The sequence below is a fragment of the Electrona antarctica genome, assembly GCF_951216825.1.
Source record: "Electrona antarctica genome assembly, chromosome: 8".
Classification (NCBI taxonomy): domain Eukaryota; kingdom Metazoa; phylum Chordata; class Actinopteri; order Myctophiformes; family Myctophidae; genus Electrona; species Electrona antarctica.
In genome coordinates, this window is record NC_136789.1 from 34,521,316 (window position 1) to 34,548,896 (window position 27,581).

At 44.7% G+C, this 27,581-nt stretch overlaps 1 protein-coding gene across 2 annotated transcripts in view; it reads left to right on the forward strand.

Annotated features, from left to right (window-relative positions):
• srpk1b (SRSF protein kinase 1b) overlaps positions 1 to 27,581 on the forward strand; it is a 63,342-nt gene that overhangs the window by 15,035 nt on the left and 20,726 nt on the right. For both annotated transcript variants that reach the window (XM_079508805.1, XM_079508806.1), the window contains 6 exons: positions 16,954 to 17,096; positions 17,860 to 17,968; positions 20,886 to 20,973; positions 23,786 to 23,873; positions 25,231 to 25,337; positions 27,047 to 27,212. In XM_079508805.1, the coding sequence (XP_079364931.1) occupies positions 16,954 to 17,096; positions 17,860 to 17,968; positions 20,886 to 20,973; positions 23,786 to 23,873; positions 25,231 to 25,337; positions 27,047 to 27,212 (701 nt within the window). The remainder of the gene's footprint in view (positions 1 to 16,953; positions 17,097 to 17,859; positions 17,969 to 20,885; positions 20,974 to 23,785; positions 23,874 to 25,230; positions 25,338 to 27,046; positions 27,213 to 27,581) is intronic.

Below are 27,581 nucleotides of genomic sequence, written 5' to 3' on the forward strand. Positions count from 1 at the left end.
TTCATACTCTCACCTATGGTCATGAAGTGTTCCTACTCTCACCTATGGTCATGAAGTGTTCCTACTCTCACCTATGGTCATGAAGTGTTCCTACTCTCACCTATGGTCATGAAGTGCTCCTACTCTCACCTATGGTCATGAAGTGTTCCTACTCTCACCTATGGTCATGAAGTGCTCCTACTCTCACCTATGGTCATGAAGTGTTCCTACTCTCACCTATGGTCATGAAGTGTTCCTACTCTCACCTATGGTCATGAAGTGTTCCTACTCTCACCTATGGTCATGAAGTGTTCCTACTCTCACCTATGGTCATGAAGTGTTCCTACTCTCACCTATGGTCATGAAGTGTTCCTACTCTCACCTATGGTCATGAAGTGCTCCTACTCTCACCTATGGTCATGAAGTGTTCCTACTCTCACCTATGGTCATAAAGTGTTCCTACTCTCACCTATGGTCATGAAGTGTTCCTACTCTCACCTATGGTCATGAAGTGTTCCTACTCTCACCTATGGTCATGAAGTGTTCCTACTCTCACCTATGGTCATGAAGTGTTCCTACTCTCACCTATGGTCATGAAGTGCTCCTACTCTCACCTATGGTCATGAAGTGTTCCTACTCTCACCTATGGTCATGAAGTGTTCCTACTCTCACCTATGGTCATGAAGTGTTCCTACTCTCACCTATGGTCATGAAGTGTTCCTACTCTCACCTATGGTCATGAAGTGTGGGTCATGACCGAAAGAATAAGGTCGCGAATACAAGCGGCCGAAATGAGTTTTCTTTGACGGGTGGCTGGCATCTCCCTTAGAGATAGGGTGAGAAGTTCAGTCACACGAGAGAGACTCGGAGTAGAGTCGCTGCTTCTTCGCCTGAAAAGGAGCCAGCTGAGGTGGTTCAGGGGCATCTGGTTAGGATGCCTCTTGGGCGTCTCTCTAGGGAGGTCCTTGAGGCACGTCCCACTGGGAGGAGACCCCGGGGCAGACCAAGGCGCAGATGGAGGGATTACATTGACTCACTGGCCTTGGAACGCCTCGCCCTAGGAGGAAGTCACTAATGTTGCTCTGGAGAGGGAAGTCTGGAACACTCTGTTGGAGCTGTTGCCCCTGAGACCCGACCACAGATAAGCGGTTGAGAATGGATGGATGGATGGATGGATGGATAAGGATGCAGGCTGTTTGCATCACAGGACACCATTTGACCAGTAAGGGTCCATTTACTACTTTAGTACTTTACTGGTTGTTGATTCTAAGGTTTTGTTACCGTGGCTTGTAGGGAAATGAGTTCTCATTCAGTTGAGTTGCAATGCACATTTGTATCATTGTGGTACTACGGATGGAAATGAGCTTCTATAGATAAATCATCCATATTTGCATGAAATCATTTGTATTGATTTAAATGTTCATTAAGGTGGCCAAAAAAACAATGATCTGCACTAGAGAGAGAGAGAGAGAGAGAGAGAGATCCGAGCGCCGTCATCCCCTCACCTGCAATGCAGTGCTCGGCCACATCGGCCAATCCGATGCCGCCTGGCCGTGGAGGGGGAGGAGCTCTGGGGCTGACGACAGCCAAGGAGAGTTCTCGGTCAGAGAGATGAAGAGGGAGAGAGAGAGGGAGACGTTCTCGGTCAGAGAGATGAAGAGGGAGAGAGAGAGGGAGACGGTCATTAGGCATGAGAGAGAGAGAGATATAGAGAGAGAGAGATATAGAGAGAGAGAGAGAGAGCAGTGCCTCCACTCCGGTACCCAGCCTGCGGTGCGGTAGCCAGGCTTTCTGGATCTCTCCCTAACTCTCTTCACCCCTTGCTTTCCTCTCTCTCTCTCTCCCCCCCCCCTCCCCCCTCTGTGTCTCTTTTCACCTCCTACCCCCCCCCCCTATTGCTTTCTTACTTTTTCCACTATCTTTGCCAATCTCTCTCCCCCACGCACACATGCACGCGCACGCACACGCAGGCACACACAAGCAATACAGTACATACACAATCTCTGCTGCTCACTCATCCACTCCTCACTCCCTCTCCCGATCTGTCCTCTTCCTCTTTCTTCCTTTCCTAAAATCCTTTAATCCCCCCCCCCCCCCCACCCGGTGTGTGTGTCTCTCTCTCTCTCTCTCTCTCTCTCTCTCTCTCTCTCTCTGCTGTTGGATGGCGTAAGGTCTCTTTTAGTTCGTCTGCCTCTCTCTCCTCTCCCTTCACATGCCATGGGCATCCGTGCGTCCTCCAGGTAAGAAGAGGCTGTGTGCGTGTGTGCGTGCGCGCGTGTTTGTTTTTGTGCGTGTCGACGTAGACCACAGTGAGACCAGGGGTGTCTTGAGAAGTCTTCTAAGTACCCACGACATGCATGCGTGTCATGTCATGTCCGCTGGTCGGAACCCAGTGACAGATGTCATGTCCGCTGGTCGGAACCCGGTGACAGATGTCATGTCGGCTGATCGGAACCCAGTGACAGATGTCATGTCCACTGATCGGAACCCAGTGACAGATGTCATGTCCGCTGATCAGAACCCAGTGACAGATGTCATGTCCACTGATCGGAACCCGGTGACAGATGTCATGTCCACTGATCGGAACCCGGTGACAGTGGTTGCACACTTCAGTCAAAACTGTCCTGTTTTCCTTCACAGCTCAATCAGTCCGTGTTGTTCATCGAAGTCTCGAGTCTGTAAAAACTAACCCGGCAAGGTACGGATCTTTAGTGAGTCAGAGAGAGAGAGAGAGACGTCCAAGTTTATAGTGTCGTTTTTAAGTGTCAGCCTTGACGGCTGTGAATACCCTCTGTTTTCAATGAAATAATGTCACTTGTGGGCGGCACGCAAACGGACACTGTGGGAGCCAAGCCAGGAAAGGCAAGAAGCACCACCACCTACGACCTGAAGACCCCGACCACCATGTAATGGTGTTTTTTGCCAGTTGCTAACCTGGCCTATAATCACTAGTGGGGGGCTAGTAGGGACCAGAGTAATCTAGTAAGAGAGTGACGACACGCTTTGATCTCGCCGCAAAGCAGGGTGCTATGGGCTATAGTTCCAAACATTGGAACTATCCCATTGAGACAATAATAGTTCCAAACATTGGAACTATCCCATTGAGACAAAGCGGGGTGCTATGGGCTAATAGTTCCAAACATTGGAACTATCAAATTGAGACAAAGCAGGGTGCTATGGGCTATAGTTCCAAACATTGGAACTATCCCATTGAGACAAAGCGGGCTGCTATGGGCTATAGTTCCAAACTTTGGAACTATCCCATTGAGACGAAGCAGGGTGCTATCGGCTAATAGTTCCAAACATTGGAACTATCCCATTGAGACAAAGCGGGGTGCTATGGGCTATAGTTCCAAAAATTGGAACTATCACATTGAGACAAAGCGGGGTGCTATGGGCTATAGTTCCACACATTGGAACTATCCCATTGAGACAAAGCGGGGTGCTATGGGCTATAGTTCCAAACATTGGAACTATCCCATTGAGACAAAGCGGGGTGCTATGGGCTATAGTTCCAAACATTGGAACTATCCCATTGAGACAAAGCAGGCTGCTATCGGCTAATAGTTCCAAACATTGGAACTATCCCATTGAGACGAAGCAGGGTGCTATCGGCTAATAGTTCCAAACATTGGAACTATCCCATTGAGACAAAGCGGGGTGCTATGGGCTATAGTTCCAGACATTGGAACTATCCCATTGAGATAGAATGAGCACTAACGCATTCCATTGTTACAACGGGAGTCAACGCTAGTGTCGCCACTCTCTTACTAGATTACTCTGGTAGGGACCTAGTAGACACTCTTTCATGCTCTAGAAAGTGCCAATGTTTCCATCTAGACCACCGGATAATCAGCAAATACCTCCGAACATCGCACGTTTTATCCAAACCACGGAGAGCTCCGTAGATTAGGAGTTATTCCGCTTTTAGTCAGCCTGTATAATGGGATGCGGACGGGGGCGAAGTTGCGCAATCCGGTCTAGGATCGCTAAAGAAGGAAAGGCCGAGCCAAAATAATAATAAAAAAATAGAAATCAGCGATCCGGTTTGATATCGATAATAAAGCTTATCAAGACGGATCAATCCGCCAGGAGCAGAAGGTGATTATAATAATATAATAAAGCTTTATTTTTATAGCACCTTTCAAAACAACGTTACAAAGTGCTTTACAAAAGGAAACAGCAAAGTAAACATCACACAGCAGGAAAAACACAGAAAGAATGCAAAGCAAATAATAATACAAGGCAGAGTAAACAATCAATAGAACACAATCAGGAGAGAACAGAATTAAAAGCTAGTCTATAAAAATGAGTTTTAAGTAGAGATTTAAAATGTGGAACTGACTCAGCGAGCCTGATTTCCAGGGGCAGAGCGTTCCATAGGGTGGGGGCCCTAAAGGAAAAGGCCATGCGACCGGTCGAGTTCAGGGGCCCCTTTGGTAGGGCTAGGAGTACTTTGTTAGAGGATCTCAGACTGCGGGCTGGTATGTATGGGGGCAGTAGGTCTGAGATATAAGGTGGTGCAAGACCTAGGCTGGCTTTGAATGTGATGAGTAAAACTTTGAAATTGATACGAAATTCAACTGGCAGCCAGTGCAGAGAAGCTAAAATGGGTGTGATGTGATCATACTTTCTTGAACCGGTTAAGAGACGGGCAGCGGCATTTTGTACTAGTTGGAGACTGTGGGTAGATTTTTTTGAGAGGCAGGTGTAGAGGATTACATTCCTTATGGCGGAGCGTTACGATCTGCTGCACCTGGCAGTTATGACTCACTGACTAGTTATGACTCACTGACTAGTTATGACTCACTGACTGGTTATGACTCACTGACTGGTTATGACTCACTGACTGGTTATGACTCACTGACTGGTTATGACTCACTGACTAGTTATGACTCACTGACTAGTTATGACTCACTGACTGGTTATGACTCACTGACTGGTTATGATGACTGGTTATGACTCACTGACTGGTTATGACTCACTGACTAGTTATGAGTGACTCACTGACTGGTTATGAGTGACTCACTGACTAGTTATGACTCACTGACTGGTTATGACTCACTGACTGGTTATGACTCACTGACTGGTTATGACTCACTGACTGGTTATGACTCACTGACTGGTTATGACTCACTGACTGGTTATGACTCACTGACTAGTTATGAGTGACTCACTGACTAGTTATGAGTGACTCACTGACTGGTTATGAGTGACTCACTGACTAGTTATGACTCACTGACTGGTTATGACTCACTGACTAGTTATGAGTGACTCACTGACTAGTTATGAGTGACTCACTGACTGGTTATGAGTGACTCACTGACTAGTTATGAGTGACTCACTGACTGGTTATGAGTGACTCACTGACTGGTTATGACTCACTGACTAGTTATGACTCACTGACTGGTTATGACTCACTGACTAGTTATGAGTGACTCACTGACTAGTTATGAGTGACTCACTGACTGGTTATGAGTGACTCACTGACTAGTTATGAGTGACTCACTGACTGGTTATGAGTGACTCACTGACTGGTTATGACTCACTGACTAGTTATGAGTGACTCACTGACTAGTTATGAGTGACTCACTGACTGGTTATGAGTGACTCACTGACTAGTTATGACTCACTGACTGGTTATGACTCACTGACTGGTTATGACTCACTGACTGGTTATGACTCACTGACTAGTTATGACTCACTGACTAGTTATGACTCACTGACTGGTTATGACTCACTGACTGGTTATGACTCACTGACTGGTTATGACTCACTGACTGGTTATGACTCACTGACTGGTTATGACTCACTGACTAGTTATGACTCACTGACTAGTTATGACTCACTGACTAGTTATGACTCACTTAGAAACAATTCGGACACTGAGAGGGACGAGACTAATATCCACGCAGAGGCTGCTGTTTCTGAGGTCCCTCCTATATACAGCTTTAAGCCCCTCCTATATACAGCTTTAAGCCCCTCCTATATACAGCTTTAAGCCCCTCCTATATACAGCTTGTGTCTCCACACGTCTCAATATTTGCCATTGGCAATGAAAGGAGAAATTAGGCCAAATATGACGTAAATGTGCGGCAACACAAACATTAAATGCCATTATTGACAATGAAGGGAAAATGTACGTCCTACAGGTATGTAGACGAGCAAATCAGCTAACCAATCACATACATTCAGTTGAGATGATGTATGATGATGTATAATGGTAAGAGCGCCCCTCACTTCACACAGGTGTGATTTATTCCTTCTACATTGAATCTCTGGGTTCAAGTGATCAATCCACCTCTCTCCTTCACTAAAGCCTAGCCCACTCTCCTAGCATCATAAGGAAAGGAAGAGTGGAGAGGCAGGGCGGCAGTGGCTCAGGGGTAGAGTGACCGGATGGCAGTGACGTAGAGTCTGTGGGGGCCGGGGGGCCAGGGCCCCCATGAGGAATTGGACCAGGGATCTCGGCCCCCATGAGGAATTGGACCAGGGATCTCGGCCCCCATGAGGAATTGGACCAGGGATCTCGGCCCCCATGAGGAATTGGACCAGGGATCTCGGCCCCCATGAGGAATTGGACCTGAATATATATTCGCCTCGGTTTGTCCCGTTTGTGCCGCATCAGGTTGTGCCCGTTCGCGCAATTCTCGTCTTGCATTGACTTTGTATGTAATCGCGGGGCACGGGCCCCCATGAGGATTATGAAAACTATTCGTCCCTGCCGGATGGGAACTGCAAAGGTTCCCAGTTCGATCCCTGTGGCCTCCCCCAGAGTTAGTGTCGAAGTGTCCTTGAGCAAGACTCACTGAACCCCTAATTGCGCCTGATGTGCAGGTTGGTGCCTTGCATGGTTTCCTCCGGCATCGGTGTGTGAATGTGTGTGTGAATGGGTGGATGTAATTCACAATCTATGTAAAGGTGTATGAATGTATGTGTGAATGGGTGAATGTAATGCACAATCTATGTAAAGGTGTATGAATGTATGTGTGAATGGGTGAATGTAATGCACAATCTATGTAAAGCTGTGTGAATGTGTGTGTGAATGGGTGAATGTAATGCACAATCTATGTAAAGGTGTATGAATGTATGTGTGAATGGGTGAATGTAATGCACAATCTATGTAAAGGTGTATGAATGTATGTGTGAATGGGTGAATGTAATGCACAATCTATGTAAAGGTGTATGAATGTATGTGTGAATGGGTGAATGTAATGCACAATCTATGTAAAGCTGTGTGAATGTGTGTGTGAATGGGTGAATGTAATGCACAATCTATGTAAAGGTGTATGAATGTATGGGTGAATGTAATGCACAATCTATGTAAAGGTGTATGAATGTATGTGTGAATGGGTGAATGTAATGCACAATCTATGTAAAGGTGTATGAATGTATGTGTGAATGGGTGAATGTAATGCACAATCTATGTAAAGCTGTGTGAATGTGTGTGTGAATGGGTGAATGTAATGCACAATCTATGTAAAGCACCTTGGATAAAGGCGCTATATAAATGAACCATTTATTTATCTACCATTTACCTTCAGGCTGACAGTGGCAATGAGTTAGTGTTGGTGAGCGAGCGCAATGCTGTGTCCGTAGGAGAGATGGTAGCTATGACGTTTTAGAGGGACGGATGATGAGAACAAAATCACTCTTATCGACTGTGTGTGTGTGTGCGTGCGTGTGTGACTGCCTGTGTGTGTGTGTGTGTGTGTGTGTGTGTGTGTGCGTGTTGCGTGGGCAGTGTGGTTATGCCTGTGCTACATTGTGTGGGCTGGTGGACAACGTTCTCGCCTCGGAGTGCTGTATCTCTAAGTTATGTTTATATAAGCCATGTACCTGCATAGGAGAGTGCTGTATCTCTAAGTTATGTTTGTATAAGCCATGTACCTGCATAGGAGAGTGCTGTATCTCTAAGTTATGTTTATATAAGCCATGTACCTGCATAGGAGAGTGCTGTATCTCTAAGTTATGTTTATATAAGCCATGTACCTGCATAGGAGAGTGCTGTATCTCTAAGTTATGTTTATATAAGCCATGTACCTGCATAGGAGAGTGCTGTATCTCTAAGTTATGTTTATATAAGCCATGTACCTGCATAGGAGAGTGCTGTATCTCTAAGTTATGTTTATATAAGTCATGTACCTGCATAGGAGAGTGCTGTATCTCTAAGTTATGTTTATATAAGTCATGTACCTGCATAGGAGAGTGCTGTATCTCTAAGTTATGTTTATATAAGCCATGTACCTGCATAGGAGAGTGCTGTATCTCTAAGTTATGTTTATATAAGCCATGTACCTGCATAGGAGAGTGCTGTATCTCTAAGTTATGTTTATATAAGCCATGTACCTGCATAGGAGAGTGCTGTATCTCTAAGTTATGTTTATATAAGCCATGTACCTGCATAGGAGAGTGCTGTATCTCTAAGTTATGTTTATATAAGCCATGTACCTGCATAGGAGAGTGCTGTATCTCTAAGTTATGTTTATATAAGCCATAGGAGCTTCCATGTATGGTAGCTGTGTTCAATTCAAGGCTGCCGTTCATCGTAATCAAATCTATTATTCAATTAGTTGCCAACTAATTTAGTAATCGTAATCGAATGAGGCATTATGTAGGAAAATATGCAAAATAATAGAACATATGAAAAAGCTACTACTGTGGAAGGGTTATCATGTATTAATTTACTTGTATTGATCCTATAAACAATTAATATATGCCTAGATTTTCCCACCAATTTTGGAGCTCTGGCTCATGGACTAAGAACCAAAAAGAACTGAACCAACCGGTGGAAAGGGGGTCTGAGAGCAGTTTCTTTGCTACCAGCTGCAGGTCAGCCCAACAACATCCACAGCAGGCATGCTATGATCATCAGCTAATTAGCCAGAACAAGACAACATCTCTTTAAGCTGATGACAGTCTCAGACCGTCCTCTCTCTCTCTCTCTCTCTCTCTCTGTCTCTCTGTCTCTCTCTCTCTCTCTCTCTCTCTCTCTCTCTCTCTCTCTCTCTCCCCCCCCCCCCCCCCCCCCCCCAGTCTGGGTTCAGATTAAGTAATCTTCAAATAGCTCTGCTGATCTAGCACTAAACTAAGCTGCCTTATCAAATAAAGCTCGAGGGGGAAAAAAATGTGAATGCCGTACTTAACAAACAATGTGTCTCTGAGACATTTATTCCCTTTTATTAAAGTTCATTCATTCAAACCTTTTTTTTATTCCCGAAAGACAATTGAGGTCACCCTCATTTGCAGTGTCGTCGAGATACACCATAATAATACAACATTTTCAAAGCAATAAACCAAAACGGAACAGAAAGGCAACATTTCCTCGTTGCGTGACGTAGCACACATGCTGCGTGACGTAGCACACATGCTGCGTGACGTAGCACACATGCTGCGTGACGTAGCACACATGCTGCGTGACGTAGCACACATGCTGCGTGACGTAGCACACATGTTGCGTGACGTAGCACACATGCTGCGTGACGTAGCACACATGTTGCGTGACGTAGCACACATGCTGCGTGACGTAGCACACATGTTGCAGACACTTGGGGCAGAGGCGCGATTCATACTCCTATTTTAAAGCCGAATAAAAGTCGGTCCGGCTCTGTAGAGCCTACAATGTGACGTCATTTGAGGTTCGGGGCGGACCGTCCTAAAGTCGGCTCTTTGGTGCTACTGAAAATGTCTGACTACTCGGCACTACAGCGGTAAAATAGGAGTATGAATCGGCCCTAAGTCTGCAGAGTGGCTGGATGGTAACCGCAAGGTTGCCAGTTCCAACCCGGGAGTTAAGGTGGTTGCTCACTGGATGTGTTTTTCGGAAAACCAATGGAGAAACACAGCTAAAAATCAGAAAAAACGCGCTCTGTGTGCAGCAGGACCTTTAGTGTCGAGTTACTGTCTCTGTCTCTGTGTGCAGCAGGACCTTTAGTGTCGAGTTACTGTCTCTGTCTCTGTGTGCAGCAGGACCTTTAGTGTCGAGTTACTGTCTCTGTCTCTGTGTGCAGCAGGACCTTTAGTGTCGAGTTACTGTCTCTGTCTCTGTGTGCAGCAGGACCTTTAGTGTCGAGTTACTGTCTCTGTCTCTGTGTGCAGCAGGACCTTTAGTGTCGAGTTACTGTCTCTGTCTCTGTCTCTGTGTGCAGCAGGACCTTTAGTGTCGAGTTACTGTCTCTGTCTCTGTGTGCAGCAGGACCTTTAGTGTCGAGTTACTGTCTCTGTCTCTGTGTGCAGCAGGACCTTTAGTGTCGAGTTACTGTCTCTGTCTCTGTCTCTGTGTGCAGCAGGACCTTTAGTGTCGAGTTACTGTCTCTGTCTCTGTCTCTGTGTGCAGCAGGACCTTTAGTGTCGAGTTACTGTCGAAGACACTAAACCCCTAATTGCTCCTGATGTGCTGGTTGGTGCCTTGCATGGTTTCCGCCGCCATCGGTGTATGAATGTGTGTGTGAATGGGTGAATGTAATGCACAATCTATGTAAAGGTGTATGAATGTATGTGTGAATGGGTGAATGTAATGCACAATCTATGTAAAGGTGTATGAATGTATGTGTGAATGGGTGAATGTAATGCACAATCTATGTAAAGCTGTGTGAATGTGTGTGTGAATGGGTGAATGTAATGCACAATCTATGTAAAGGTGTATGAATGTATGTGTGAATGGGTGAATGTAATGCACAATCTATGTAAAGGTGTATGAATGTATGTGTGAATGGGTGAATGTAATGCACAATCTATGTAAAGGTGTATGAATGTATGTGTGAATGGGTGAATGTAATGCACAATCTATGTAAAGCTGTGTGAATGTGTGTGTGAATGGGTGAATGTAATGCACAATCTATGTAAAGCACCTTGGATAAAGGCGCTATATAAATGAACCATTTATTTATCTACCATTTACCTTCAGGCTGACAGTGGCAATGAGTTAGTGTTGGTGAGCGAGCGCAATGCTATGTGTCCGTAGGAGAGATGGTAGCTATGACGTTTTAGAGGGACGGATGATGAGAACAAAATCACTCTTATCGACTGTGTGTGTGTGTGCGTGCGTGTGTGACTGCCTGTGTGTGTGTGTGTGTGTGTGTGTGTGTGTGTGTGTGTGTGCGTGTTGCGTGGGCAGTGTGGTTATGCCTGTGCTACATTGTGTGGGCTGGTGGACAACGTTCTCGCCTCGGAGTGCTGTATCTCTAAGTTATGTTTATATAAGCCATGTACCTGCATAGGAGAGTGCTGTATCTCTAAGTTATGTTTGTATAAGCCATGTACCTGCATAGGAGAGTGCTGTATCTCTAAGTTATGTTTATATAAGCCATGTACCTGCATAGGAGAGTGCTGTATCTCTAAGTTATGTTTATATAAGCCATGTACCTGCATAGGAGAGTGCTGTATCTCTAAGTTATGTTTATATAAGCCATGTACCTGCATAGGAGAGTGCTGTATCTCTAAGTTATGTTTATATAAGCCATGTACCTGCATAGGAGAGTGCTGTATCTCTAAGTTATGTTTATATAAGTCATGTACCTGCATAGGAGAGTGCTGTATCTCTAAGTTATGTTTATATAAGTCATGTACCTGCATAGGAGAGTGCTGTATCTCTAAGTTATGTTTATATAAGCCATGTACCTGCATAGGAGAGTGCTGTATCTCTAAGTTATGTTTATATAAGCCATGTACCTGCATAGGAGAGTGCTGTATCTCTAAGTTATGTTTATATAAGCCATGTACCTGCATAGGAGAGTGCTGTATCTCTAAGTTATGTTTATATAAGCCATGTACCTGCATAGGAGAGTGCTGTATCTCTAAGTTATGTTTATATAAGCCATGTACCTGCATAGGAGAGTGCTGTATCTCTAAGTTATGTTTATATAAGCCATGTACCTGCATAGGAGAGTGCTGTATCTCTAAGTTATGTTTATATAAGCCATAGGAGCTTCCATGTATGGTAGCTGTGTTCAATTCAAGGCTGCCGTTCATCGTAATCAAATCTATTATTCAATTAGTTGCCAACTAATTTAGTAATCGTAATCGAATGAGGCATTATGTAGGAAAATATGCAAAATAATAGAACATATGAAAAAGCTACTACTGTGGAAGGGTTATCATGTATTAATTTACTTGTATTGATCCTATAAACAATTAATATATGCCTAGTTTTTCCCACCAATTTTGGAGCTCTGGCTCATGGACTAAGAACCAAAAAGAACTGAACCAACCGGTGGAAAGGGGGTCTGAGAGCAGTTTCTTTGCTACCAGCTGCAGGTCAGCCCAACAACATCCACAGCAGGCATGCTATGATCATCAGCTAATTAGCCAGAACAAGACAACATCTCTTTAAGCTGATGAAAGTCTCAGACCGTCCTCTCTCTCTCTCTCTCTCTCTCTCTGTCTCTCTGTCTCTCTCTCTCTCTCTCTCTCTCTCTCTCTCTCTCTCTCTCCCCCCCCCCCCCCCCCCCCCCCCCCCCCAGTCTGGGTTCAGATTAAGTAATCTTCAAATAGCTCTGCTGATCTAGCACTAAACTAAGCTGCCTTATCAAATAAAGCTCGAGGGGGAAAAAAATGTGAATGCCGTACTTAACAAACAATGTGTCTCTGAGACATTTATTCCCTTTTATTAAAGTTCATTCATTCAAACCTTTTTTTTATTCCCGAAAGACAATTGAAGTCACCCTCATTTGCAGTGTCGTCGAGATACACCATAATAATACAACATTTTCAAAGCAATAAACCAAAACGGAACAGAAAGGCAACATTTCCTCGTTGCGTGACGTAGCACACATGCTGCGTGACGTAGCACACATGCTGCGTGACGTAGCACACATGCTGCGTGACGTAGCACACATGTTGCGTGACGTAGCACACATGCTGCGTGACGTAGCACACATGTTGCGTGACGTAGCACACATGCTGCGTGACGTAGCACACATGTTGCAGACACTTGGGGCAGAGGCGCGATTCATACTCCTATTTTAAAGCCGAATAAAAGTCGGTCCGGCTCTGTAGAGCCTACAATGTGACGTCATTTGAGGTTCGGGGCGGACCGTCCTAAAGTCGGCTCTTTGGTGCTACTGAAAATGTCTGACTACTCGGCACTACAGCGGTAAAATAGGAGTATGAATCGGCCCTAAGTCTGCAGAGTGGCTGGATGGTAACCGCAAGGTTGCCAGTTCCAACCCGGGAGTTAAGGTGGTTGCTCACTGGATGTGTTTTTCGGAAAACCAATGGAGAAACACAGCTAAAAATCAGAAAAAACGCGCTCTGTGTGCAGCAGGACCTTTAGTGTCGAGTTACTGTCTCTGTCTCTGTGTGCAGCAGGACCTTTAGTGTCGAGTTACTGTCTCTGTCTCTGTGTGCAGCAGGACCTTTAGTGTCGAGTTACTGTCTCTGTCTCTGTGTGCAGCAGGACCTTTAGTGTCGAGTTACTGTCTCTGTCTCTGTGTGCAGCAGGACCTTTAGTGTCGAGTTACTGTCTCTGTCTCTGTGTGCAGCAGGACCTTTAGTGTCGAGTTACTGTCTCTGTCTCTGTCTCTGTGTGCAGCAGGACCTTTAGTGTCGAGTTACTGTCTCTGTCTCTGTGTGCAGCAGGACCTTTAGTGTCGAGTTACTGTCTCTGTCTCTGTGTGCAGCAGGACCTTTAGTGTCGAGTTACTGTCTCTGTCTCTGTCTCTGTGTGCAGCAGGACCTTTAGTGTCGAGTTACTGTCTCTGTCTCTGTCTCTGTGTGCAGCAGGACCTTTAGTGTCGAGTTACTGTCGAAGACACTAAACCCCTAATTGCTCCTGATGTGCTGGTTGGTGCCTTGCATGGTTTCCGCCGCCATCGGTGTATGAATGTGTGTGTGAATGGGTGAATGTAATGCACAATCTATGTAAAGCGCCTTGGATAAAGGTGCTATTTAAATGCACCATTTACCATTTAAGTGGTGAACTGCTTGCACTAGTGACACGACGTTTCTCTGCTTTCAGTTGGATGATCAGATTTCACACCCTCTGTCATTTATAATGGCTTTTCATTAGAGAACCCAGGCTTGTGTTTTACTCTCCAGTGGACTGTCCTATATGGACGCCCAGGGAGAATCAGAGGTTTAATAATGTATTACTGTACACCAGCCTGCTATTAGTTCAACATAAGCTGTTGTTTAACCCATTTAGGCCTGACCTCAAAATTTAAAACAAATCTTCTAAATCATCCAGTTTTCTGAAATAAATATTTTCACGATTTTTCAAAAATAGTAGACCTACAAGCTCATAGCGCGCCACCGAGTGGCGCGCTATGAGCTTGTAGATCTGATATTTTTCAATAGCTAAATTATAACAATGTTTAAAACACCAAAAGGGGGCCCAGGCGGTGGCGTAACCGTCTGGGCACCCGACAGTCGCAGTGTGCCGCGGGTTCGACTCCCGAGCCCGACACGGCCTTTACTGCATGTCTTCCCCCATCTCTCTCCCGTTTCCTGTCAGCCTACTGTCTGTCCCTTCAAAAAACCAATAAAAGGCGTAAGCCGCAAAAACAAAATAAAATAAAAATAAAAAACACCAAAAGGGGTTCCCGCCCAAAATGGGTTAAGGCTTTACACAATCACACTTAATGTTTTATGGTGCCAGGGCTTGGTCGAGGGGCTCTAGAGCCTGACTTATACTCAACTTACACGTGGGTGTTGCACTCTAAAAATAGCAGATCTACAATGTCACCAATCTGGGCACACATCTGCAAAAACACTGTGCCAGTGACGTCAGTTTTGAAAGGGCAAGCTTCATCTCAAAATATCCCAAAAAAGGGGCGTGAAATATCTGTCTCTTCCAGCCCGCATCCTTGGTGTGTGCCAAGTAGAACCGCACAGAATTGTTTTTTACTTTGAATTTGCTTCTGGGGTTGCGGCACTTCCCTGTGTAGAGACCGGATGTCATCCTGCAATCTGTTACATGGCACTTCAACTTGTCAGAGCTACGTAGCACGTGGACTTTACAATTACAACACCTAACCAGTGGTTCTCAAAACGTTTTAACTTCAAGGACCTCCACAGCTGTTCACGCAATCGGTGCTGGGATTTCTTTCAAAATGGAAGCTCGGGGTGCCGGGAAGATAGAAGATATGGGAAGATAGAAGATATGGGAAGATAGAAGATATGGGAAGATAGAAGATATGGGAAGATAGAAGATATTTGAAGATAGAAGATATGGAAGATATGGAAGATAGAAGATATGGGAAGATAGAAGATATGGGAAGATAGAAGATATGGAAGATAGAAGATATGGAAGATAGAAGATATGGCCGCTTTTACTCTGTAAGAGTAAAAATCGTGGCACTCCATCTTTATCGTTTCCTTGTATTAAAAGGCCAGCCGCCATGCATCTGCTCTCCCAGACCAGGTCCATTTAACCTCCCAGACCAGGTCCATTTAACCTCCCAGACCAGGTCCATTTAACCTCCCTGAACCATCTCCCAGACCAGGTCCATTTAACCTCCCAGACCAGGTCCATTTAACCTCCCTGAACCATCTCCCCAGCTGGGGAGCGTAGTCAGCTTATTATAGATCACCTGCCTCTCTCTCTCTGCTGCTGCTGCAAGAAGTGAATAACATTAATTTTACACTCTCATATCTCACCTTTTGTTCTTCCTTCTCACACACTGCAAAGTTCTCACACCCTCCGTTCTTCTCGCTCATCGTCTTTTCGCTGTGCATAATCACACTTAACACCTAGAACGCCCAGGACGAAGTATCTTCGTCTTATCTATTAGTAACGCCCGACGCCCAGGACGAAGTATTGTCCAAAAGACAAAGTTTATTGATATGAGAACGGATCGCATGGCTCCATAGCCTGGAAGCGCCTGTTGGGCAATCCTCGGTGTTGCGTAAGAGTGAGACGTCATCGAAAAACTCCCTCCCCTGTTTAGCTGATGAAAACGAAAATCTTAAAACATTAATAACTCGGGATCTAAATCATCCCGTCTAATTATGAAATAAAGATCCTGTGTTAGACGGCGCTCCGCGGTCCAGTCGCTAGTCGCGATAGATTTATTCTTACCTCCTGTTGTTGTCGATCAACTTTTGAAGTGGCGTGGCTATTGTTAGCTGCTACACAGACATTCACAACAACATCCGGTCCGTCGGTAAAAGTGGTCCGTGTTTATAAATCGACTGGGCGCTATAATGTAATGGATTAAATAACCCCGGGCGTTCTAGGTGTTAACTTATTTTGGACGGGAACCCCTTTTGGTGTTTTAAAGCATTGTTATACTTTAGCTATTGAAAAATATCAGATCTACAAGCTCGTAGCGTGGCACCGAGTGCCGCGCTACGAGTTTGTAGGTCTGCTATATTTAAAAAATCGTGAAAATGTGGCGTACATCTTTGAATATTATATTCTTTCAGAGCGAACGTTTTTTTTTAACTCAAATCGTTGTTTCTTGGAGGGGGTCCCTGGAACAACATATTTATTCAGATGGGGGTCGGCGGCCAAATACATATAATCTTTGGGGGTCCTTGACATGGAATAGTTTGAGCACCACTGACATAGAAACATTAGTTTTTTCAGAAAGCTGTCATGATTTAGAAGACGTTTGTAGAATCGTCCTCAGGTCTGAACGGGTTAACTTTACTTAGGCCTGTAAATTCAATTAGGACAGGATGCAGAACGGCAGGAACAATATGACTAAAACATCATGTTACATGTTGTGTTAATTGTTTAGGGATCTGTGTGTGTGTGTGTGTGTGTGTGTGTGTGTGTGTGTGTGTGTGTGTGTGTGTGTGTGTGTGTGTGTGTGTGTGTGTGTGTGTGTGTGTGTGTGTGTGTGTGTGTGTGTGTGTGTGTGTGTGTGTGTGTGTGTGTGTGTGTGTGTGTGTGTGTGTGTGTGTGTGTGCGCTCCTTTCACACTGTTTTCACAAATCACACAGATCTTATTTAGCCGTTTTTTAATCCATGCATTTGACTTCATCATCTTCATGCATCTCCTCCCGTTGTGGTGTCTCTCTCTCCCACAGACCTGAGCCCGGTCATGGTCGTGGAGGAGGAGGAGGAGGAGGGTCTCAGGCCGGCCAGGGAGACTCCCCCCTCCCCGAACAGGACGAGGAGATCCTGGGCTCCGACGACGACGAGCAGGAAGACCCCAACGACTACTGCAGGGGTGAGAGAGACCACCCCGTCAGTCGATTAAAAAGTTATCCAGACAGTCGCCACGACTGAATTCACTTCCTGCTTTACTGATGCATGTGTCCCTAGCGATGACATCAGGGAACGACAGTTTTCTACCTCTGGTCTGCTTTGAGGCAGGACTCCAGAGAAGAAGGGAAGATATAACCTCATAGTCAGCTCTGTAGCAGTGGCCGGCAAACTGTGTTCTTCTGGATAAAATAATCATTTTAAAAAAAGAAATCAGCGATCCGGTTTGATAGCAATAATGAAGCTTATCAGACAGAACATTACGCCAGAAGCAGTTGCTGGTTGGATTCCTTCTGACGGAACGTTACGCCACGAGCAGTTAAACGGTTAAATAAATACTTTCTGAAACGTCTATGGGGAAAATGAATGGTGAATTGTTTCCTGGGCCACCTGTCGTCATGAAAGGGGGCGGGACTGCGACGCTCTCGCAGCCCCGCCCCCCCGAGAGACCCGGAAAAGAAATCCCGTTCATTTTCCTCATAGACTTTTCAGAAAGTATTTATTTAAAAACGTGACAAGATGTTTTCGGCCAAACAAAGAATTAGAAAATAGAAAAAAACGGCAGGTTACAACACTTTTTTTGTGCGCGCGCACACGCTCCACTTTTTTTTACGTCTGAAATTTAAGGCTTAAAAAATATCGTCATCCAGTGCACCCCCCCCCCCCCCCACTCAACTCCTGTCCAGTGTCCACTAACAATATCTTCTGATTGCGTTGCTCCGGTTCAGGTGGATATCACCACGTGAAGATCGGGGACTTGTACAACGGGAGATACCACGTGATCCGTAAGCTGGGCTGGGGCCACTTCTCCACCGTGTGGCTGGCCTGGGACATACAGTAAGTCGTTACCCTTCAAAAGACACGTTACACTTCAAAGGACACGTCACACTTCAAAAGACACGTCACACTTCAAAAGACACGTCACACTTCAAAAGACACGTCACACTTCAAAGGACACGTCACACTTCAAAAGACACGTCACACTTCAAAAGACACGTCACACTTCAAGAGACACGTCACACTTCAAGAGACACGTCACACTTCAAAAGACACGTCACACTTCAAAAGACACGTCACACTTCAAGAGACACGTCACACTTCAAGAGACACGTCACACTTCAAAAGACACGTCACACTTCAAAAGACACGTCACACTTCAAGAGACACGTCACACTTCAAGAGGTGTGTGTGTGTGTGTGTGTGTGTGTGTGTGTGTGTGTGTGTGTGTGTGTGTGTGTGTGTGTGTGTGTGTGTGTGTGTGTGTGTGTGTGTGTGTGTGTGTGTGTGTGTGTGTGTGTGTGTGTGTGTGTGTGTGTGTGTGTGTTAAAACAACGACCTGCATTCACAGGATGTACTGCTGTTTTTTATTCTAATTTATTTTGCTAGCTTTAGTTATAATAATAATTTCTTCTGTTTTCTACATGAATATAACCACATTATAACCATATAAAATTAAATGGGAGTTAAATGCTGCGATTTGTAAAAATGGCAAAATATGACTCCTAACGTCGCTGAAATGGGACTCATAAAATCATCATCTATAAAAGACCATCCCTGCATCCTGGGACTCATTACATTGAAAACCTACTTACATCACGGAATGGGTTTGAATTTAATGCACAATCTACGTACAGCGCTGTGGATAAAAGCGCTGTATAAATGCACCATTTACCATTTATTATGCCGTATACAAAAAGGTGCCGCACATTAACCCCAACTCCGCCAGATGGTTCCACAACGTACTTCCATCTGGGATCTCTGTAAGAAGGCTGTACGTTGTGTCAAGCTACTTGGCAGGTGATTGGATGGGACCGTCTGTCTGTCACTGCATCTGGGCGTGCTAACTCCAAGAACCAATCATATTGACTAGTATACAGTAGGGCATTAAGCAACTAGTCGACTAGTAAATCCACTAGTCGACCTTGTTGTTACTAGTTGATAAGAAAGTTGACTAGTTGATAAAAATATAAAAAAAGGTTTTTTGTTTTTTGTTTCCTCCCCGATTGTGTAGGCCTCAAGATCAGGAAGATTATAGTCATAGTCACCAATGTACACAGTTTTTAAATGTACAAATATTTATTTCCAAAAAGTTTACTAGTCGACTAGTGAACTAGGCAACTAGTAAACTAGTAAAAATGTAGCTGTGCCAACAGTAAAGTAAACACTAACCCAGCTGCAAGCGAAAAACGTGTTAACGAACACCTGATAGCATTTAGGTTTAAAAACCCCTCACTATCGTTCGTGTCTGATGTGGAGGTCATTTAGGTTTAAAACCCCCTCACTATCGTTCGTGTCTGATGTGGAGGTCATTTAGGTTTAAAAACCCCTCACTATCGTTCGTGTCTGATGTGGAGGTCATTTAGGTTTAAAAACCCCTCACTATCATTCGTGTCTGATGTGGAGGTCATTTAGGTTTAAAAACCCCTCACTATCATTCGTGTCTGATGTGTAGGTCATTTAGGTTTAAAAACCCCTCACTATCGTTCGTGTCTGATGTGTAGGTCATTTAGGTTTAAAAACCCCTTTACTATCGTTCGTGTCTGATGTGTAGGTCATTTAGGTTTAAAAACCCCTCACTATCGTGTCTGATGTGTAGGTCATTTAGGTTTAAAAACCCCTCACTATCATTCGTGTCTGATGTGGAGGTCATTTAGGTTTAAAAACCCCTCACTATCATTCGTGTCTGATGTGTAGGTCATTTAGGTTTAAAAACCCCTCACTATCGTTCGTGTCTGATGTGTAGGTCATTTAGGTTTAAAAACCCCTTTACTATCGTTCGTGTCTGATGTGTAGGTCATTTAGGTTTAAAAACCCCTCACTATCGTGTCTGATGTGTAGGTCATTTAGGTTTAAAAACCCCTCACTATCGTTCGTGTCTGATGTGGAGGTCATTTAGGTTTAAAAACCCCTCACTATCGTTCGTGTCTGATGTGGAGGTCATTTAGGTTTAAAAACCCCTCACTATCGTTCGTGTCTGATGTGGAGGTCATTTAGGTTTAAAACCCCCTCACTATCGTTCGTGTCTGATGTGGAGGTCATTTAGGTTTAAAAACCCCTCACTATCGTTCGTGTCTGATGTGGAGGTCATTTAGGTTTAAAAACCCCTCACTATCGTTCGTGTCTGATGTGGAGGTCATTTAGGTTTAAAAACCCCTCACTATCATTCGTGTCTGATGTGGAGGTCATTTAGGTTTAAAACCCCTCACTATCATTCGTGTCTGATGTGGAGGTCATTTAGGTTTAAAAACCCCTCACTATCATTCGTGTCTGATGTGGAGGTCATTTCTTCGCTTGCTTTCAAGAATACAATATAAGACGATTTTCCAATTTTGAGGCGCTGGGGAAACGGGCACTTCTCGATGCCGTCACACCCTTAGTTTCGCCAAGATCCTGCCCCCGTAGCGGCCGCTGATTGGTTCCACTGGCCCACTGCGCAAAAAGCATGGAATACGGATGTGTATATTACAGGAAACCCCCGTTAAACTTTCCAACAAACTCCGGTAAACTCCCGAATTGTACCATCACACCTGTATATTACCGTATATTAACTGTATATGCTGCTAAACTTGAGGTTTGTGTGTGTGTGTGTGTGTGTGTGTGTGTGTGTGTGTGTGTGTGTGTGTGTGTGTGTGTGTGTGTGTGTGTGTGTGTGTGTGTGTGTGTGTGTGTGTGTGTGTGTGTGTGTGTGTGTGTGTGTGTGTGTGTGTGTGTGTGTGTGTGTGTGTGTGTGTGTGTGTGTGTGTGTGTTTCTAAGGGGGAAGCGCTTTGTGGCGATGAAGGTGGTGAAGAGCGCAGAGCACTACACCGAGACGGCGTTGGACGAGATCAAGCTCCTGAAATCTGTGAGCACAATTCACCCTCCTCATCTTTAACATTTATTACATTAATCTGTGAGCACAATTCACCCTCCTCATCTTTAACATTTATTACATTAATCTGTGAGCACAATTCACCCTCCTCATCTTTAACATTTATTACATTAATCTGTGAGCACAATTCACCCTCCTGGACTTTAACATTTATTACATTAATCTGTGGCACAATTCACCCTCCTGGACTTTAACATTTATTACATTAATCTGTGGCACAATTCACCCTCCTCATCTTTAACATTTATTACATTAATCTGTGAGCACAATTCACCCTCCTCATCTTTAACATTTATTACATTAATCTGTGGCACAATTCACCCTCCTCATCTTTAACATTTATTACATTAATCTGTGGCACAATTCACCCTCCTCATCTTTAACATTTATTACATTAATCTGTGAGCACAATTCACCCTCCTCATCTTTAACATTTATTACATTAATCTGTGAGCACAATTCACCCTCCTCATCTTTAACATTTATTACATTAATGTGTGGCACAATTCACCCTCCTCATCTTTAACATTTATTACATTAATCTGTGAGCACAATTCACCCTCCTCATCTTTAACATTTATTACATTAATCTGTGAGCACAATTCACCCTCCTCATCTTTAACATTTATTACATTAATCTGTGGCACAATTCACCCTCCTCATCTTTAACATTTATTACATTAATCTGTGAGCACAATTCACCCTCCTCATCTTTAACATTTATTACATTAATCTGTGAGCACAATTCACCCTCCTCATCTTTAACATTTATTACATTAATCTGTGAGCACAATTCACCCTCCTCATCTTTAACATTTATTACATTAATGTGTGGCACAATTCACCCTCCTCATCTTTAACATTTATTACATTAATCTGTGAGCACAATTCACCCTCCTCATCTTTAACATTTATTACATTAATCTGTGAGCACAATTCACCCTCCTCATCTTTAACATTTATTACATTAATCTGTGGCACAATTCACCCTCCTGGACTTTAACATTTATTACATTAATCTGTGGCACAATTCACCCTCCTGGACTTTAACATTTATTACATTAATCTGTGGCACAATTCACCCTCCTGGACTTTAACATTTATTACATTAATCTGTGGCACAATTCACCCTCCTGGACTTTAACATTTATTACATTAATCTGTGGCACAATTCACCCTCCTCATCTTTAACATTTATTACATTAATCTGTGGCACAATTCACCCTCCTCATCTTTAACATTTATTACATTAATCTGTGGCACAATTCACCCTCCTCATCTTTAACATTTATTACATTAATCTGTGAGCACAATTCACCCTCCTCATCTTTAACATTTATTACATTAATGTGTGGCACAATTCACCCTCCTGGACTTTAACATTTATTACATTAATGTGTGGCACAATTCACCCTCCTCATCTTTAACATTTATTACATTAATCTGTGAGCACAATTCACCCTCCTCATCTTTAACATTTATTACATTAATCTGTGAGCACAATTCACCCTCCTCATCTTTAACATTTATTACATTAATCTGTGAGCACAATTCACCCTCCTCATCTTTAACATTTATTACATTAATGTGTGGCACAATTCACCCTCCTCATCTTTAACATTTATTACATTAATCTGTGAGCACAATTCACCCTCCTCATCTTTAACATTTATTACATTAATCTGTGAGCACAATTCACCCTCCTCATCTTTAACATTTATTACATTAATCTGTGGCACAATTCACCCTCCTGGACTTTAACATTTATTACATTAATCTGTGGCACAATTCACCCTCCTGGACTTTAACATTTATTACATTAATCTGTGGCACAATTCACCCTCCTCATCTTTAACATTTATTACATTAATCTGTGGCACAATTCACCCTCCTCATCTTTAACATTTATTACATTAATCTGTGGCACAATTCACCCTCCTCATCTTTAACATTTATTACATTAATGTGTGGCACAATTCACCCTCCTGGACTTTAACATTTATTACATTAATCTGTGGCACAATTCACCCTCCTGGACTTTAACATTTATTACATTAATCTGTGGCACAATTCACCCTCCTGGACTTTAACATTTATTACATTAATCTGTGGCACAATTCACCCTCCTCATCTTTAACATTTATTACATTAATCTGTGGCACAATTCACCCTCCTCATCTTTAACATTTATTACATTAATGTGTGGCACAATTCACCCTCCTGGACTTTAACATTTATTACATTAATCTGTGGCACAATTCACCCTCCTCATCTTTAACATTTATTACATTAATCTGTGGCACAATTCACCCTCCTCATCTTTAACATTTATTACATTAATCTGTGGCACAATTCACCCTCCTCATCTTTAACATTTATTACATTAATGTGTGGCACAATTCACCCTCCTCATCTTTAACATTTATTACATTAATCTGTGGCACAATTCACCCTCCTCATCTTTAACATTTATTACAATAATCTGTTGCACAATTCACCCACATAATGCTTAAAACACCAAAAGGGGTTCCCGCCCAGAATGGGTTAAAGACCTTTTTAGGCTCTTTTATCTAATGACCACCATGCAGCAGCAGCAGTGAAGGACGCTTCGACTGCATGATCCTTTCTCAGCGTGACAGTATAATCTTCACACTGAGAAAGGCTCCATCTTTTACTTTATGCAGTGTGTGTGTGTGTGTGTGTGTGTGTGTGTGTGTGTGTTGTATTACCGGTACTATAAAAAAATGATAAAAAAACAGTAGTATAGTAATCCGTCTCTCTCCAGGTGAGAAACACAGACCCTGACGACCCCAGCAGAGAGAAAGTAGTGCAGCTTCTGGACGACTTCAAGATCTCTGGCATGAACGGCACGCGTATCCTCAATTATTGTGTTGATGCCATGTATATTGTGGTGTGTGTAAGTAGCTGTGTATAATATATATATGTTTATGAATATGTGTCTGTGAACAACATGAATGTATGCACTGTGCAGGTAGACAGATGTCCATCAGTCTACAACACATGCACTTAAATATGCAAATGGCCTCCAGGGGTCTATAGGGGCCCGACAAGCCTATAGGCCGCTAAATTAACTCCAGGGTAGGGCCCGACAAGCCTATGGCTTCTCCCTACCCTTTTTCGGATATTTGGACAAGACACAAGCAACGGACACTCAAAAGTAAAAATATATATATATATATATATGAAAATGATGTGTGCTAAGTATGAACTGTATGTCCACCATTCCGAAAATATATTACTGAAATGATCCTCCTAATAAAATCCTTGCTCGCTCGCTCGCTCGCTCTCTCCCTCACTCTCTCCCTCGCTCGCTCTCTCCCTCGCTCTCTCCCTCTCCCTCACTCTCTCCCTCTCCCTCGCTCGCTCTCTCCCTCGCTCGCTCTCTCCCTCACTCTCTCCCTCTCCCTCGCTCGCTCTCTCCCTCGCTCGCTCTCTCCCTCGCTCTCGCTCTCTCCCTCTCTCTCGCTCGCTCTCTCCCTCGCTCTCTCTCTCTCTCTCTCTGTCCCTCTCCCTCTCCCTCTCTCTCTCTCTCTGTCTCTGTCTCTCTCTGTCTCTCTGTCTCTGTCTCTCTCTGTCTCTGTCTCTGTCTCTGTCTCTGTCTCTGTCTCTGTCTCTGTCTCTGTCTCTGTCTCTGTCTCTCTCTCTGCTGTCTAAGTGACGGCATCATGGCTGACATGTTAATTACTCTTGATTCTAGGCCAAATAGCGACTTCATAGTGTTTCGAGCCGGACAATAGGACTGCCTGTCCTGAGGCCAGATGAGAGAGTTAAGGCTCATTCATAGTCCGCTCCGTTGGTGAGGTGACCACCACCACCGCTCCGGTGGTGGTCGCCTCACCACCGGAGCGGTGGTGGTCACCTCACCACCGCGACCACCACCGCTCCGGTGTTGAGGTGACCACCACCGCTCCGGTGGTGAGGTGACCACCGCTCCGGAGGTGAGGTGAGCACCGCTCCGGTGTTGAGGTGACCACCGCTCCGGTGTTGAGGTGACCACCGGAGCTGTAATAACGTGGAGCGGTGGTGAGTAAAAACAGAGAGAAAGGCTGGGGAGGTGGTGGTGGTTTGCTCTCTGGGGCGGTGGCGGTGGTTTGCTCTCTGTCCGAGCACGGAAATAGTGGAAATCCAGGGGTGGAAATGATTAGAGTTGTTGTTGTTGTTGTTATTGTTGTTGTTGTGTGTCCGTCCTTAACGACGCCCCCTGTCCAGATGTGTGCATGGTGTTTGAGGTGTTGGGTCATCACCTGCTCAAGTGGATCATCAAGTCCAATTACCAAGGCCTGCCTCTACCCTGCGTCAAGAGCATCATACGACAGGTACGTCCTCTGCCCTGTGTCCAGAGCATCATACGACAGGTACGTCTGCTCTGTGTCCAGAGCATCATACGACAGGTACGTCCTCTACCCTGCGTCCAGAGCATCATACGACAGGTACGTCCTCTACCCTGCGTCCAGAGCATCATACGACAGGTACGTCCTCTGCCCTGTGTCCAGAGCATCATACGACAGGTACGTCCTCTGCTCTGTGTCCAGAGCATCATACGACAGGTACGTCCTCTACCCTGTGTCCAGAGCATCATACGACAGGTACGTCTACTCTGTGTCCAGAGCATCATACGACAGGTACGTCTACTCTGTGTCCAGAGCATCATACGACAGGTACGTCTACTCTGTGTCCAGAGCATCATACGACAGGTACGTCCTCTACCCTGTGTCCAGAGCATCATACGACAGGTACGTCTGCTCTGTGTCCAGAGCATCATACGACAGGTACGTCTGCCCTGTGTCCAGAGCATCATACGACAGGTACGTCTGCTCTGTGTCCAGAGCATCATACGACAGGTACGTCCTCTGCTCTGTGTCCAGAGCATCATACGACAGGTACGTCTACTCTGCGTCCAGAGCATCATACGACAGGTACGTCTACTCTGTGTCCAGAGCATCATACGACAGGTACGTCCTCTGCTCTGTATCCAGAGCATCATACGACAGGTACGTCCTCTACCCTGCGTCAAGAGCATCATACGACAGGTACGTCCTCTACGCTGTGTCCAGAGCATCATACGACAGGTACGTCCTCTACGCTGTGTCCAGAGCATCATACGACAGGTACGTCCTCTGCCCTGTGTCCAGAGCATCATACGACAGGTACGTCCTCTGCCCTGTGTCCAGAGCATCATACGGCAGGTACGTCCTCTGCCCTGTGTCCAGAGCATCATACGACAGGTACGTCCTCTACGCTGTGTCCAGAGCATCATACGACAGGTACGTCCTCTGCCCTGTGTCCAGAGCATCATACGACAGGTACGTCCTCTACGCTGTGTCCAGAGCATCATACGGCAGGTACGTCCTCTGCCCTGTGTCCAGAGCATCATACGACAGGTACGTCCTCTACTCTGTGTCCAGAGCATCATACGACAGGTACGTCCTCTACCCTGCGTCAAGAGCATCATACAACAGGTACGTCCTCTGCCCTGTGTCCAGAGCATCATACGACAGGTACGTCCTCTGCCCTGTGTCCAGAGCATCATACGACAGGTACGTCCTCTACCCTGTGTCCAGAGCATCATACGACAGGTACGTCTGCTCTGTGTCCAGAGCATCATACGACAGGTACGTCTGCTCTGTGTCCAGAGCATCATACGACAGGTACGTCTGCTCTGTGTCCAGATCATCATACAACAGGTACGTCCTCTGCCCTGTGTGGTTTTCGTCGACTAAAACTAAGAAAACAAATGTTTGTCTACTAAATGGAAACTAAATAAACTAAGCTATGGTGACTAAAACTAAGACTAAATATACTGACAATTTCGTCAACAGATTTACTTTTAATTTAGACATCGACCGTTAGCCAAACATGCTAAAAGTTGCTACTACATTTAAAACAAAGCCCCCGATTATAGGGAATAAAACAATGATGTCAATAACGTCAACGGTAGTGAATTAATTAATTCACTACGTCATTAACGTCAAGGGCAATAAGAGGCTAACCCTTAGGCCACTGCTGCCCCTCTGTGTGTGTGCAGGTTCTCCAGGGTCTGGACTACCTCCACACCAAGTGTAAGATCATCCACACGGACATCAAGCCGGAGAACATCCTGCTGACCGTCAACGAGCCCTACGTCAAGAAGATGGCCGCCGAGGCGGCGCAGTGGCAGAAGAGCGGAGCCCCGCCCCCGTCCGGCTCCGCAGGTCCGTCTGTCTGTCTGTCTGTCTGTCTGTCTGTCTGTCTGTCTGTCTGTCTGTCTGTCCCTCCCTCTCTCTCTCCCTCTCTCCCTCTCTCTCTCTCTCTCTCTCTCTCTCTCTCTCTCTCTCTCTCCCTCTCTCCCTCTCTCCCTCTCTCCCTCTCTCCCTCTCTCCCTCCCTCACCGCAACCAACGCTCTACTTCCGACATTTGGTTGGCTTAACCCATTTTGGCCTGACGTCGAAATTTTAAAACTTTTTTCTGAAAAACCTCATCTTTCTATTATATACCAGTGGTTCTCAATATTTCATGTCAATGACCCCAAGAATTATATGTAATATGTAATTATATGTAATATATAATTATATGTAATATG